Source organism: Hemibagrus wyckioides, linkage group LG20 (assembly GCF_019097595.1).
Source record: "Hemibagrus wyckioides isolate EC202008001 linkage group LG20, SWU_Hwy_1.0, whole genome shotgun sequence".
NCBI classification, from domain to species: domain Eukaryota; kingdom Metazoa; phylum Chordata; class Actinopteri; order Siluriformes; family Bagridae; genus Hemibagrus; species Hemibagrus wyckioides.
Genome location: NC_080729.1, coordinates 18,138,962 through 18,153,769, shown reverse-complemented (window position 1 = coordinate 18,153,769; position 14,808 = coordinate 18,138,962). Strand labels below are relative to the sequence as shown.

The window sequence follows — 14,808 nt, the reverse complement described above, 5'->3', positions numbered from 1 at the left end:
ATATTTACACAATTTGCAGGTTCATATATTTTAATAATGGAGTTTAATTATTAAGAGAGGCACTGTCTGGTTTTTCGGTGAAACCATTCCAACTCAGCTGGTACACTATGCAGCCAAAAGTATGTGGACACCCATATGTGCATGTTGAATATTCCATTCCAAATTTAGTCCCCTTTTGCTGTATTAATAATCCACTTCCACTCTTCAGGGAAAGCTTTCCACTAGATGTTGGAGTGTGGCTGAGGGGATTTGTGAGCTGCAAGAGCATTAGTGAGATCAGACAGTGATGTTAAGTCTGGGGTCTGTGCAGGAAACTTTAGACATTCCTCTACTCCAGCCTTAACACACCATGTCTTCATGTATCTTGCTTGTGTGCACAGGCACATTATCATTCAGCGATGGTGTTCATGCCAATTGTGTTCTTCCAGATTTGTGGTAACTCTTCGAAGAAGAGCTGCACTATATTGCCAAAGGTTTGGGACACCCCTACAAATCACTGAGTTCAGGTGTTGTTTTTCAGGGGTTGGACTCGGCCTCTTAGTTCCAGTGAAAGGAACTCTTAATGCTTCAGCTTCATACCAAGACATTTTGGACAACTTTGTGGAAACAGTTTGGGGATGACCCCTTCCTGTTCCAACATGACTGCACACCAGTGACCAAAGCAAGGTCCATAAAGACATGGATGAGAGAGTTTGGTGTGGAGGAACTAGACTGATCCTGACCTCAACCCCATAGAACACCTTTGGGAAGAATTAGAGCGGAGACTGTGAGCCAGACCTTCTCATCCAACATCAGTGCCTGACCTCACAAATGTGCTTCTAGAGGAATGGTCAAAAATTCCCATGAACACACTCCTAAACCTTGTGGACAGCCTTCCCAGAAGAGTTGAAGATGTTATAGCTGCAAAGGGCGGGACAACTCCATATTACATTCATGTGCATGTAAAGGCAGACGTCCCAAAACTTTTGCCAATATAGTGTACATACAGTGTGTGTGTGTGATGGTCCAGGGTGCACATACTTTTGGACATGGATTTTATCTTGATCTGATATTCTCTAAGCTTAAAAAACATACCCTACCTGTTCAACTCATTTCAGTTCACGGCTGAAATAACAAAAGAAAAAAAACACGTGTGATGTGAATAGCAGCCACTTCCTGCAATCAGGGTTCCTTTTATTTATTTATTTAGTTATTTATTTTACAGGACCCTATACGCATGTGTGATTTAATAGCTCAAACATACGCTAAAGCACTTCATTCAGGAAATCAGATCCGGTCGATGAAACTACAGAACCGTGAGATCGTCTTCCATTAAAAACTGATTGCTTAAACAGGACGTGACTCGCTCTCAGGATCCATGGGTTGACTATGTCATAATGAGGGACATCGCTGCAATCTGGCTTCTGATTGGTCAGAAATATGATGATTCATTTGGGTGAACTCTAATTCTGATTCAGTTCTTCTTGCTATTAAATCTACTTGTTCTAACACAACAGTCACGTCAAACTGGGCCGAGTTTTTTATCAGGACCATGGCTAGACATTTTCACTCGGTATAAAGACATGAATGATGTTCAGGCTGTGCGTCTGATCTAAAACGAGTCTGTTGGCTTTCAGTGTGTTTTAGACGTGTGTTTTGCCCTCAGTTGGAGAACCTTACACAGAATTTTACTGGTTAAAGATCAAATCTGAGCTGGTTTTTAGATGAACAAGCATCTCAGAGAGCAGAAACGGGTTCGATAACAACATTTACTTTGAAGATACAAACATTTTTGTGTGGAAAAATTGAACCGTTTTTGTCTTTTTTGTCTCTTTTCTATGAAAATATCACCCCTGGTAGGCTAGGGAGAAACACAAATACTTCTAAAACACTACAAATGAATTAAAATTGAAAGTCCTGAGTGTCTGCTTTCATATGAGCTTCATATTAACCACCGCTGTGGAGTTAGACATGACAAAGACGCTCAATACTGAACATAAACACAAGAAAAAGAGGAGGAAATAAAATTTTTTGGCCTAAAATTTTTCTGTGCATAATTTGGATGAATAAAATAATTCTGTTTAAATAAATACCACACACATCAGCTTGCATTGCCTCACTAAGCACTGATTATTTTCCTAACACCTTCTATGCCTCCATGTGTTTTATACCTTATTTATTACATTATTTTTTTAAAACATCCCGAGCAACCGAAAGTGATGATATTTATCAAGGAACAATTTTTTTGGGGGGGAAGAAAAAAAAAAGGAAAGATGATCAAACCAGACCTGTACAAAACACACACTTTATTTAGTTTACTTTTTAAAAGTAATAATTATAGTCAAGAGGGCATACATGGAAACTTCGAGGAGCGATGAAGTTTTTTTTTTCGCAAAGCTTTAACGTTTTCCGACAGTCTTTAGGTAGAAAGATTTTCAACAACGTGACCACACAAGAACTGACCAGACGGGGAGGACAGACGAGTGGAGTGTACGCGGCTGGTACGATGCCGATTAATGTGCTGTAATAGATACAGAATAAGAGAGAAGAGAAAACCTCAGCCTTATCTCTCAGGAGCTCGAGAGCGTACCGATCACTTTGGAGGGTTTTCTTCCGGCGGTCGAGTTTTTTTCCAGAGGTCTTGTTTTGGACTCCTGGGTAAGACGTGTGGCTCGGCTTCTGGGTCATGCTGATAGGACGAGAGAGGAAAAGCCGGACGTGATACTGGACAGAGTCCGGACGTACTTTTTTTCTGACCAGGTTGATATTCTGTTCTTGCCAAATGAGAAATATTATTAATTCATCCTTTCATTTAAACCTGCTCAATTGCATACAAAAATATTTACATCGATAAGTTTCGAACTCCATATGTATACACTGTCTTCTCTGCAGAACCACAACAGTCCAGTCTTTCCCTGGTGAGTCTAAAACCTCAAACAGGAAGGAAATGGAAATGGATGAAAAAAAAAACAAAGTCATAAAAAAGCAGGAAAGGCTTTAAGGATCTGAAACAGAGTACATTTGGTTTGGTGCCGAGATTCTTGAAGTCTCTTCTGAAAGAAAACAGAGCTAAAATGACGGCTATGGAAATGATGCCTTGTCGTGTTGAGACCAGAGAGTGAAATCGTCCATGTTCTCTGAGTGGGAGGGGCATACTCCCGTCAATCACAGTGACTCTAGAGCCGATGGTGGATGTCTGGGAGGCGGTGTGTGTGCTTGTGTGAGCCTTCACTCCTTTGCTGCTTGGTAGCTGTCTTATGATCACTAGTGAGTGTGAATTGGTGAACAAACTTGAGAAGAAAAATGCTAAAACTGGTCATGAAGTACTAATAACAACAGCTATGTACGAGCTCTTCTAGTCTTGCGATCCTCATTTCTACCCACCTGTCCCGAGACACACCTCCAGACCAGAGATCTTCTCCCTGCTCTGCATTTCTGAAGCGATTCTCACCCTCAACCAGTCACAAAAAAGTGTGTACAGAAAAAAAAAATATATATATATATATATATGCAAGCTAATGATATGGGATGTTCTCGAATCCGGTACGTAGTTAGACTACATCTGAATAGGATTAAAATTCTTTGCAGTCTGTTGTGGCTGACACCCAGCGTCCATCTCTAAAGAAACACAAAAGCTCTCAAGAAGTTCGTGGCAGTTAAAAAAAACCTCCACCAAAGCACTGCAGGACATTGCTACATTCTGGCTCTGTAAGTCCAGTCACGTCTTTTTTTTTTTTTTTGTTTACAGAGTCCACCCACTTCTGGCGTGCGCTAGGCTAGTGCACCTCCACACCCATGTACTCCGAGTTCTCGGCGGCCGGGAGGAGGTGACCGTTCGTGTTGATCCCCAGAGGTAAGAAGTCCTGCTGGTAGTCGGGGTTGTCCATGCTGTTCTGCGCGATGTAGCCATGCATGTGCCCGTTCGGCTGCTTCAGGCTGGACGTGAGGGAGGAAAACAGCTTAGTCTGGGAGGTGTTTAGGTACTCGGGGGCGGGGTTAGGAGAAGTGACGGTCGGTGGGTTTTTGAAGCAGTTCAGGTACTCCTCCTCTGTCTCGTCCAGGGTGGAATGTGTAGGGTGCTGATAGATGGGGTTGGACATGTCCGAGACCACGGCGCTGCCGTTCTGGTTCATGTATTCTGGTTGGAGAAAAGAGATTTGAAGTCATTAAAAGTGTCACATCCACCCAGGACATTTCAATCCCACACCAGCAGAGGTCTCCATCCCCTGAATTACTAACCACTTCCTGTGTGGCTATTAAAACTCTATAAAAGTCTTTAAGCCAATGTGAAGTCTTTTCATTTGTCTAAGAGCTGAGCCTTATTTAAATCTTGTTAATGTTATTGCCAGAGCCTTGATTTCTGCCTTGGGCGTGGATCGTGTCCCAGATTTGTTCTAAAAACCTCCAGCACATGGATTGTATGTGATATGATGTTTGATGTGAATATTAATAGATATATTTTTTTTAATTCCATGAACTTAGAAGACTGCCATAAATAAAGAGTTTTAAACCATCTGGGATGTAATTTCCCATCAACCACTGGCCTGTACTGTATATAGTATCTCAAGAGTGATACTATTTTTTAATGATCTTATGTGTGAATGGTGACGTGTGTAGACGACATGATTCATAGCGGCATCATTAAATTAGCGCCATGGCAACACGTAATAGTAATGTAGACCAGTTCAGCATCATACCATCCTGCGGTACTGTCTAACCGCAAAAAGCCCTGAGTGATAAAGCCATATAAAGCCATGACGTCCATGAAGACATGATCTTTAACCCCTTGTTTACCTGGAGCAGGCTGGAAATCTCCGTCCTGGAAGCGTTCGGTAGGGTCGGGGATGTAGCGCAGCATGACGCTGTTCTCACGAACCGGGACGAGAGCCTGAGACAAAACACAACGGCGTTAATCGCTAGTACAGACCAGGAATCCAGAGATACCTGAGGAACTGGTGTGATGTAACAGATGTTATGTGTATGGTAACGCCGAGGACGAAGTTATTCACGTAAAACAGAGCTTAAGTGTCCCCTAGTCTGAGAACTAAATGAGAATCGCTTTTAAGGTGACTATTTATTTTGAATTGTGAAGATCTTGATATAAGAAATGTTTCTTCCTTTCATTATTATTTAAATTTATGGCATTTGGCAGATGCCCTTTATCCAGAATTATTTATTTATTTATCTATCTATTTATTTATATATCTATTTATTTTTAATATTCTGTATTTATATATTTTTATTTTATATATTTATTTTTAATAAATTGATATGACTATCAAGCATATTCCTACACATTTATTAATTCCAGCTTTGACTCATTCTAATTTCAGATCAGTTTTTTAATCATTAATTTTGAAATCTCTCCTAGAATTAATTCTAAACAAATGTAAACTTTAAAATGTGTCAGCGATGTAGCTTTCCCAATAGGAAATTGGGTTAAACGTGTAGAAATAAATGCTACATGCTTCAGACGTCTGAAATGAAACAGAAACGAAATCTTTAGTTTTCTCCCATTTCACTTTTGGGGCTGGAACTAGAGCTCTGTAGTTTACAGCAAGAAAACGGCAAACGTCCATATTTCGAGCGTTTTCATTAAAAACATATATCCAGAGGCGGAAAGTAACAAACTGCATCATAATAATCGTAATCTTTTTATTTTTAAATGAATTGATTTCGAGAGCCAGTTAAAATAAAGCAGGCTCCAATACTTTTGCCAGCACACAGTACAGAGTCACGAGCGTCGCTGGTGCAATTTATCACGTATCTTCAGTTGAGAACTGTAATTTAAAGTCATTTTCTGAGGTAGTTTTTTCACCAGATGAGTTGTATCCTCTCTCCACCACCAGATACATGTAAGCACACCTAACCTGAAAGGCTAGATTTCCTCTCAGGCTTCTCTCTGCACTCTGAAAGTCTGACTGATGATCAGAAGCACTGCGAGATTTACACAGTACAGCACAAGAATGTCCACGACTGGTTGCACAAGAAGCGCTCATGGGCTTTTTAATATAAATCACTCACCCCATTCCTGTTCTGACACGACCCGATGCTGCTGTTCAGGCTCTGAAAGAAGAACAAGGAACAAGACGAGGTTAACAATCACAAGAAGATTTGACTTTTTTGGACAATCCCTGATGTCTGTTAGTCGGATTAAACAGTTACTATATATATATATATATATATATATATATATATATATATATATAGTAATTGTTTAATTTTATTTTATTTTAAACAGTTATATTTTAAACAGTTTATTTAATTTTTAGAATAAAATCAGAATAAAATTATATATATTATATATATGTATATTTAAAATATTTCCTGGATTTTTTTTGTTAATTTTATTCTCGTTTCTATTTTTTCTGTATTTTATTTTGCTGATAATTTTCTAAAATCTTTTTTGTCTATTGTTTTATTTTTTACAATTATCCTAGTCATTTTTCTTATTTTTTTAAATGACTTATTTCCCTTCCTTTTTCATTTTTCCTTTTTGCATCAACAAAACCCGTAACTGTACACGCTGATATGCTGAAAAATGTTCTCGTCCTCTGAAGATGGGTGTGGCAGCGGTAAAATATTCAGGATAGTTTAAACAAACATCAAGAAGCTTCTTTTGCCTTGAAGACTCAAGAGCTTAAGCGTGAAATAAAACAGGGGGCTCTTCTTGTTTTTCTTGCCATCAAGATGTAAAAATGTTATTTTTATATATAGCTACCAATAAGAAAAAAGAAGAAAGCAAGCTTTCATTTCTCAGCTAAGATTATTTATTTATTTATTTATTTTGGGGAAGGGGGTGAGGGGAGTGATTTCTGGTCCCTGAGTCTATACATGTTTAAGTGATGTTCTGCTTGATGTCTCAGCATAATATATCCAGACATAATCCCAGTGTTTTCATTCATTTCGTCGGAATCCCATTTCCTGCGTCTTGACATCAGCTCGTCATTGTGCTCCGTGTCATTGTGAAATCTCATCGATGTGCTGTTCGTGCACGAATGCGGCGTTTCGGATAAGTCTGACGTATATTTCTAACTGCACTCTTTGTTAGGAGTCGAATAGCTCTGTCAACATTTCCTTTTGTTCGTGGCCAAGGCACACTTGACAGATGAGTGATGACAAGATAATAACTCGTCTTTTTCGGGCTCGGCTTTGCTTTGCGTGTATGTTTTCTTGTAAAGTTTAAGAAAATCGCCTCACTCTCGGCAGCTAAGGTCACGGAGGTTCTTTCTCTCTCTCGCTCTCACTCTTTTTTAAGAGTTAAAGGAAAGAAAGAAGTTAAATAGGCTACCATGTGTGAAGACGAAATCCAGCCCATAAATGGCTTTAGCCTGAAGTCTGTGTTATATAAACCCACGCTTCACTCAGGGTCCCTTTTTCTCCCCCCTTCAGCCAAATGGTTCTGAACAAGACGTTTTGCCTGCAAAGGCAATCACACTTGAATGGCTGGAGGGAGTTTAGCGAGCACTCTGCAATGGGCAAGAAGCCAGAATGCGATGAGGCCATTTCTGTGATTCTTTCAGTGCACAGTGCTCATTAATCAGCGGGCACCTGGGAGGAAGCGGGGGTGCGGAGACGGCAGCACATGAGTGAACAGGAAACGGGTGGAAAAGTAAAGTTGGGCCAGGAGAAAGCAGGCCAGGTAGCAGATCTGTTCCTGCAGCAGGGGCTCAAAGTGGAGCGCTCATACTTCTAGACTTCAATATGTCATTATCTCAAGCTGCTACAAAAGCATATCGCATGCTATAAGCGCTTGGTTACTAAAGGGCATGCATAACATCTGGTTAAGGTTACTGTAACACAGGCAGCACAGGTCCTCTATTACTACAAAAACATGGAGTAACAACCTTATATAGCTACTTTTTGACTATTATGCATGCAGTAATAGAACAGCTGATTAAAATCGCATCATAACCCTAATTCTGTATAATATTGCATGCAAGAGAGCAATGTTAATACTATATGGTATGTTTGTACTCTTTTCCAATATCCTATATTCTTATTATAATGAAGTGTGGTGTATTAGTACTCTTTAAAGTACTCTTTATTAGTAGTATTACTACATAATATAGTGTATTAGTACTCCATTTCTTTAGAATTTGCTGAATTGTTACCCTGTTACTTTATAATATGGTCTATTAGTACACTATTACAATGAAGTGTACTGTATTGTAACTCTTAATACTTTAAAGTGTGGCGTATTACTCCATTATATTCAGGTGTAGTGTATTGTTAATCTATTACTACAGTGTATTATTATTACTCGATTACTATAAAGGGTGTATTAATACTCTATTACAATGAAGTGTAGCGACAATACTCTAATGTTACTATGCATTACTATACTATACTATTACTATAAAGGGTGTATTATTAACCCATTACAATGAAGTGTGTTGTTACTACTCTGTTGTTATTATTCGGTACTACATAGTATGGTGTATTAATAGTCCAATACAATAAAACATAAAAGTTTATTATTACTCTACTACCATAAAGTGTAGTGTATTCTTACTCTCTTACACTGGAGTGTAGTGTATTATTACTCGATTACTATAAAATATGGTTACTCTATTACTTTAAATTGTGGCTTATTACTTATTAAGTGTAGTGTATTATTACTGTATTATTACAAAATGTGTTGTTACTCTAACGTGTTTTTACTCTATTAATACAAAGTAGGGTATATTACTGCTTTATTACTATAAAGTATTGTTACCCTATTACTATAATAGTAGTTTGTATTAGTGCTTTTTTTTATTAATAAAGTATTGTTACTGCTTACTATATGTATTTCTTCTTCTTCTTTGGGCTTTTCGCTTCAGGGGTCTCTACAGCGAATCATCTTTCTCCACCTATCCCTATCCTCTCCATCCTCAACACTTGCACCCACTAGCTTCATATCCTCATTTATTACATTCATATACCTCCTCTTTGGCGTTCCTCTTTGCCTCCTGCCTGCCTCCAACATTCTCCTACCAATATACTCACTCTCCCTCCTCTGAACATGTCCAAACCATCTTAATCTGGCCTCCCTAACTTCGTCCCCCAAACGCCCAACATGAGCCGTCCCTCTGATGTACTCGTTACTATATGTATTTTATAAAATATGTAAATATGTTGCACAGGTTAGAGTAAGTGATATATAACATAATGTTTAGCTACCATAGCAGATATTAACCAGCAAGATGCTTACAGGTAAGATGTGTCTACTATGAGTATGTGCACTTGTGTGTGTGCGTGTGTGTTATTACCACAGAGTGCAGTAGTTGTGTACGAGACGTGCTGGGGCTGCTGAAGAAGGCATGGTTGGGCAATAAATATTCATCGGCATCCACAGCCTCATCCAGATCCACCTCACTCATCAGACTGCGGTAGAATTTGGTGTCTGTGGGACTGGGCAGGTGCATGCGCTCATCACCCTGCAAGACAGAAAATACTGAAGATGCACTCCAGTTCTATCTATCTATCTATCTATCTATCTATCTATCTATCTATCTATCTATCTATCTATCTATCTATCTATCTATCATTATATTTATATTTACACCTCAGTTAAATTCTTGATTCTGATTGGGTGCTGATTATTTTCTATGAGAGCAGCCCTGAAAGTAGTTCCAGCTGCATGGTGTATATTAATGCACTCGTTCTAACATGTTATTTCTTCTGAGTAAACTAACTGACTGGGGAACCAGTGTCTCAGGACTAACTTCTCGAGAAATAAATGCTGATACTCCATTAAAAATCTGGTAATAAATCCATCAGTCTGACTGCAAATTATAATAAAACAGCTTACTTAAAATAATGATCGTAAAGCACAATAAAACAAATGCAGCTCACCTGAATGACCAGGTAGCGTTTTGGATCTCTGGCCATCTTGGAAAACTCTGAGATGAGCTCCCTGAACCTTGGTCTGCTTTCTGCGTCAATCATCCAGCCTAAGATTTAAAAAAAATAAAAATACAGTATGGTTTTATATCAGTATCTAGTTTACTATATTTACCTTCAAATATTATCATATCACAGTATTTCAGGAGAAGATACACACCCCAAACCTTCAACACTTACATTTCACCATGATCATGTAGACGTCGATGGTGCAGATCGGAGGCTGAGGGAGTCTCTCTCCTTTCTCCAAGACCCCGGCGATATCGCTGGCAGGAATTCCATCGTAAGGCTTCGTCCCAAACGTCATCAGCTCCCAGACGGTCACACCTACAGAGACAATAGCATAAAAGTTAAAAGAAAAGCACGTTCCCGAAGACCTGATTAGCTAACATTATGCCGAGAGGTTAATATTGACTTGAAGTTAAAATTCATTGATAGTCTAGAATAAAAATCATTCTCACGCTATAGTACAGAGAAATGGAATTCTTACCATAGCTCCATACGTCGCTCTGGTGCGTGTAGGTCCGGTGAAGGATGGATTCAAGCGCCATCCATTTTATTGGAACCTTGATAAAGAGCAAATACAACTAAGGTTAAATAAGTCATTAGATTTTATGACTTTAAGGATAAAAAACACCCTCAACAACCAGCACCTTTTATATTAGTGTCAAGTATCAAGATTTTAGTTTGTTTGGTAACGCTTTCTGACATTATCATTTGAATGCTTCCTGATAATGGTGCAGTGGGATTTAACCCTTGCTTCCTAAAGAAAGTTTTTTTTACTCTGCTTCTCATTTATCCCCTGACTCTATAAAATTATTTCGTTTATTTAATATTTGTTTTAGGGTTCATTTGTTTTCCCTGAGGTTCAAGGACAGAGACCTAACACTGGAGATAATTCTAGCTTTATAACAAAAACAGATTAAATAACAAAATTCTTTTATTTACAAAGCTAATCGATCTTCTCTGTTCGTTCTCCGGCGTTAAAGTGACACTACAATCCTAATCCAAAATGTAACCATTTATCTGTCATGGCTAGTTTTACTATTTTCTTAGCATTTTCCAGGTTTTTAAAGATGGAGAAAACCCCCTTCAGATGATATATACAGGGAAGTTGTGACTCAAGCAGTTAAGGCTCTAGGTCACTAATTGGAAGGTCAGGGATGCAAGCCCCAGCACTGCCTAACTACAGCTGATGGGCCCTTGAGCAAGGCCCTTAACTCTCTTTGCTCTAGGGGCGCCATATCATGGCTTCCTAACAAGCTGGGATATGCAAAAGTCTTTAAGCTTAAGTGGGTAAGGCTCTGATTTGAGGATCAGGCTCCAGCACCACCAAGCTCCACTGCTGGGCAACTGAGCAAGGCTTAACCCTCCCTGCTCCAGGGGTGCTGTATTATAGCTGCCCCTGCGCTCTGACCCCAACTTCCTCAGCTGGAATATGCAAAGAAAATAATTCCACTGTGCTGTAATGTATGTGTGGATATAATAAAGGCTTCTTGTCATCAGTTCTACTTTTTCTTCTATATACTTTAAAGCTGGAAAATAGCTTTGGAGTTGTAAAGGAACTGGAGGATAATTCAGCGCTGTTAAATCATCCATCAGGACTGTCCGCACTCACCTTCCCCCCGTCTGCGTGGTACGCTTTCTCGTCCGCATTGAGGAGTTTGGCCAAGCCGAAGTCGGTGATCTTCACATGCTGAGGGGTTTTCACCAGCACATTGCGTGCAGCCAAATCCCTGTGCACCAGGTGGCGCTCTTCCAAGTAGTTCATCCCCTGAAATAAGCAGAAAAACACAATTTCCATACAGAGGGAAAGGATGTAAGTGATGGAGAAGGGGAGCAGCTGGTTTTCCTTTATAATAAGTGTTTTTTAATTTCATTTGTGCAGAAAAAATCCAATTCTTGTCATTACACCCTGATGATCGATGAGATGCGGATTAATATTCATGGCTATAAAATGCAGGTCAAATTCATATTTGAAAGCGTAATGAGGCATCCGACGTGCTTCACGCTTTATCTTGTTTTATTTCATATTCAAAGCACTGGGGAAATCAAATTCATCTCCAAGGCCATCAGGGAATTCTGGCAAACGCTGACGAATAGTTTTATCTGCCTTCCCGTCGAGTTTAGCTCGGCGCATCAGCGTGAGATAGACATCAGAGAGGGAAAGACAGATGCCATACCCTGGGATGACGATGATGAAAAACTGCTGCGACGATCGTTTTTTTATTTAATGACTCCTCGTGGACCGCTGGAATATAGCGCGATAGGCAAAGTCGCTCGAGAAGCAAGAAGGATTTCTGGGAAAAAATATATCTGCTTCTCTTTGGACTTGTGATTATTATTTCCCATAATACACACAAAATTTTGCGTCCCCGTTCACATGCCTCGGTTGATTTGATCAGCTTTGTTTCTAAATCTAAAAATTCTCAAGCAGGGATCAAAAGAGCCCTAAAAAGATAATATTGTCTTTTCTTAGTGCTGGGGAAATGATATAAAGTAAATATGAAGATTATAATATGATAAAGATTTAATAAAAGATTAAAAACACAATAGAAATATATGAAAGGTCATTAGAGGTTATTAAAGTTCATTAGTAACCTCAAGATTTGGTTTTCTAACATTAACATTTTTATTTTTAAGGAAACTTGTCTTCATTTTAAAGGAATATAAACTCTATAACGGACCAAAACAACAACCAGACCCAGGTGTGTGTATCTGACTCATGCTCTTGCACCCTACTGTAAGCGCTAATTGGCTTTGGTCTGGATCTGTTCTTCTTAGCCAAGATGGAGGCCGTTGTCCGTACCTTAGCGATCTGAACACACCAGTTGAGCAGGGGCTGCGAGCCGATGTTGTCCTTGTTCGCCCTGACGTAGTCGAGCAGGCAGCCGTAGGGCATGAGCTGGGTCACCAGCTGCACGTTGGAGGTCAGGCAGATGCCCAGCAGGCGGCATACGTGGGGGTGTTCCACGCTGGCCATCACGTAGGCCTCCTGAAAGCACAGAAGCGCTCAAGAATGAGAATTTGCAGCACACTGCTGTTCAAATCAATCGTATATAACAGTCTGATATAAAACGAATCGCTTTGGGGATTTCTTTGGGAACTTTTCTATAAATATATTAACCCTAGTAGGCTAGGAAAAACAGAAATACTTATAAAACACTACAAATTCTGAAAGTGTCTACTTTCATTTGAGCTTCATATTAACCACCACTGTGGAGTTTTTCCATGATAAAGACATTCAATGCTGAACAAAAAGCATCACTGTGCGGTGTGTTGAAACTACGTCAAACCCGGCATGCTAACAGTTAGCTAATGAACAACCCAGGGGCCCTTGAAAGAAAATACCTCCTTTATTTATTTATTTTATTTAGCCATAATTTATAACAGAAAATAACATACTTCTTCTGATCTGCTTTACAGCACAATATCTTGTGCTAGGTGGATTAATTAGCACGCTAGATGACAGGCGATCTGTTTAGAATCAAAATACAGCAGAACATAGTGCGAGCTTCTATCTCTCGCTAGCACCACACCCCGTAAACATATCGAGAACGCTAGCCAGACTCAAAGCATATTGTTTATCTTAGCCAAACTGTTAGACAATGCAGACTAGTTCCTTGTATACTCGTTTGTCGTATACTTGTCGCTACGCGTAACTACATTAGATTAGCGAACACCTGTTAGCCTAGTTAGAGCACCTGTATATGCAGTCATAGGCTAGTTAATGAATTTATCATTACATGCTAAAATTTGACAGAGATTGTTTTGGCAAAGAAATGAGAGCTTTATGGTGGTTTAAAAAACAGGCTGTGAATAAGGAGCTAGCAAAAAAGAAGAGAGAGAGAGAGACAGACAGAGAGAGAGAGAGAGAGAGAGAGAGGGAGGGAGGGAGGAAAAAACGGCTAGCACAGAGTGAGACAGTAATTATAACCTATGAGGCTGTGCGTGTGGTTTAGCACAAATCTTCAGAGTAACAGTGGTGTCATGCTGGAATGCAGCTTTACCGGAAAGCACAAGGACAAACGACAAAAAAAAAATAAAAAATCGCATTAGCCTTACAGACTAGGAGAAGTCACTTTCTGGAAAAGACTTAATGCTCTGCCAATACAAATAACTGCCCCTTTCCTCTCCGGTCATCAGGGAGTCGACGGCGTGTACTGAAGATGGTTCCTCATGCAGTATGTCCTTCATTTTTCTCCAGATCTGATTTCTGTCACATTTCTGCTTCAGACTAATCAAAAGGCTGCTGTGTTTACATTTTACACTTATCAGACTTCAGAAGTCCAGCCTATCGCTGAAAACACATCCTCCTACTTAAAGCGGACTTTCTTTGAAACTAATATATTCTTTTTTCAAACCTTCAGGAAGACCTTTCTGCTTTTAGGGATCAAGGATGAACGGAAGTTCCAAGAAATACTCAGTTATGACAATTTCCCCGAAATCTTTATGATTAAAATTCAATTCAAGTGTAGCTGTACATATACACACACCGTATATACAACAGCATTGAGCTACTAAGAGTGGAAACGTGTTTGCAGTCTGTATAAATGACCAGTCTGACCAGTCTAATATTAAATCACGGTCATTAGAGCTCACATTACAGCCAGTTGTTTATGGATGCGTTTACACTTGTCGTTAAAATGCGACCTGTATCCGATTGTTATCCAACATACGCGTTAAACGTCAAGAGTGAACGTGTTTGTGATCAGACCGATGTGTCCTAGCTCGGACTGATCGGATCTTAGTATAACGTAAACGAAATCCAGCTGCGGTGGTGCAATCACACAAAACCCCGCCCACTATCATTAATCCCTCCCCCTCTCTCCTGAATCACTGCACGTAGCTGTGTGGTTTTATGACACAGTCGAGGGTGGAGTATATCGCAAAGTTTGCTTTTGCACCCCAAAGTTGAAGAATTATTAATTCACTGGAAAG

At 39.6% G+C, this 14,808-nt stretch overlaps 1 protein-coding gene across 1 annotated transcript in view; it reads right to left on the bottom strand.

Moving 5' to 3' along the window:
• Window positions 1-2,270: 2,270 nt before the first annotated feature.
• Window positions 2,271-14,808, bottom strand: part of egfra (epidermal growth factor receptor a (erythroblastic leukemia viral (v-erb-b) oncogene homolog, avian)) — a 57,914-nt gene continuing 45,376 nt past the window's right edge. The window contains exons 20-28 of the mRNA XM_058418136.1: window positions 12,677-12,862; window positions 11,486-11,641; window positions 10,358-10,433; window positions 10,048-10,194; window positions 9,820-9,917; window positions 9,234-9,401; window positions 6,004-6,045; window positions 4,774-4,867; window positions 2,271-4,117 (exon numbers count right to left, since the gene is read on the bottom strand). Coding sequence (XP_058274119.1) covers window positions 3,756-4,117; window positions 4,774-4,867; window positions 6,004-6,045; window positions 9,234-9,401; window positions 9,820-9,917; window positions 10,048-10,194; window positions 10,358-10,433; window positions 11,486-11,641; window positions 12,677-12,862 — 1,329 coding nt within the window. The 3' untranslated portion in view covers window positions 2,271-3,755. The remainder of the gene's footprint in view (window positions 4,118-4,773; window positions 4,868-6,003; window positions 6,046-9,233; window positions 9,402-9,819; window positions 9,918-10,047; window positions 10,195-10,357; window positions 10,434-11,485; window positions 11,642-12,676; window positions 12,863-14,808) is intronic.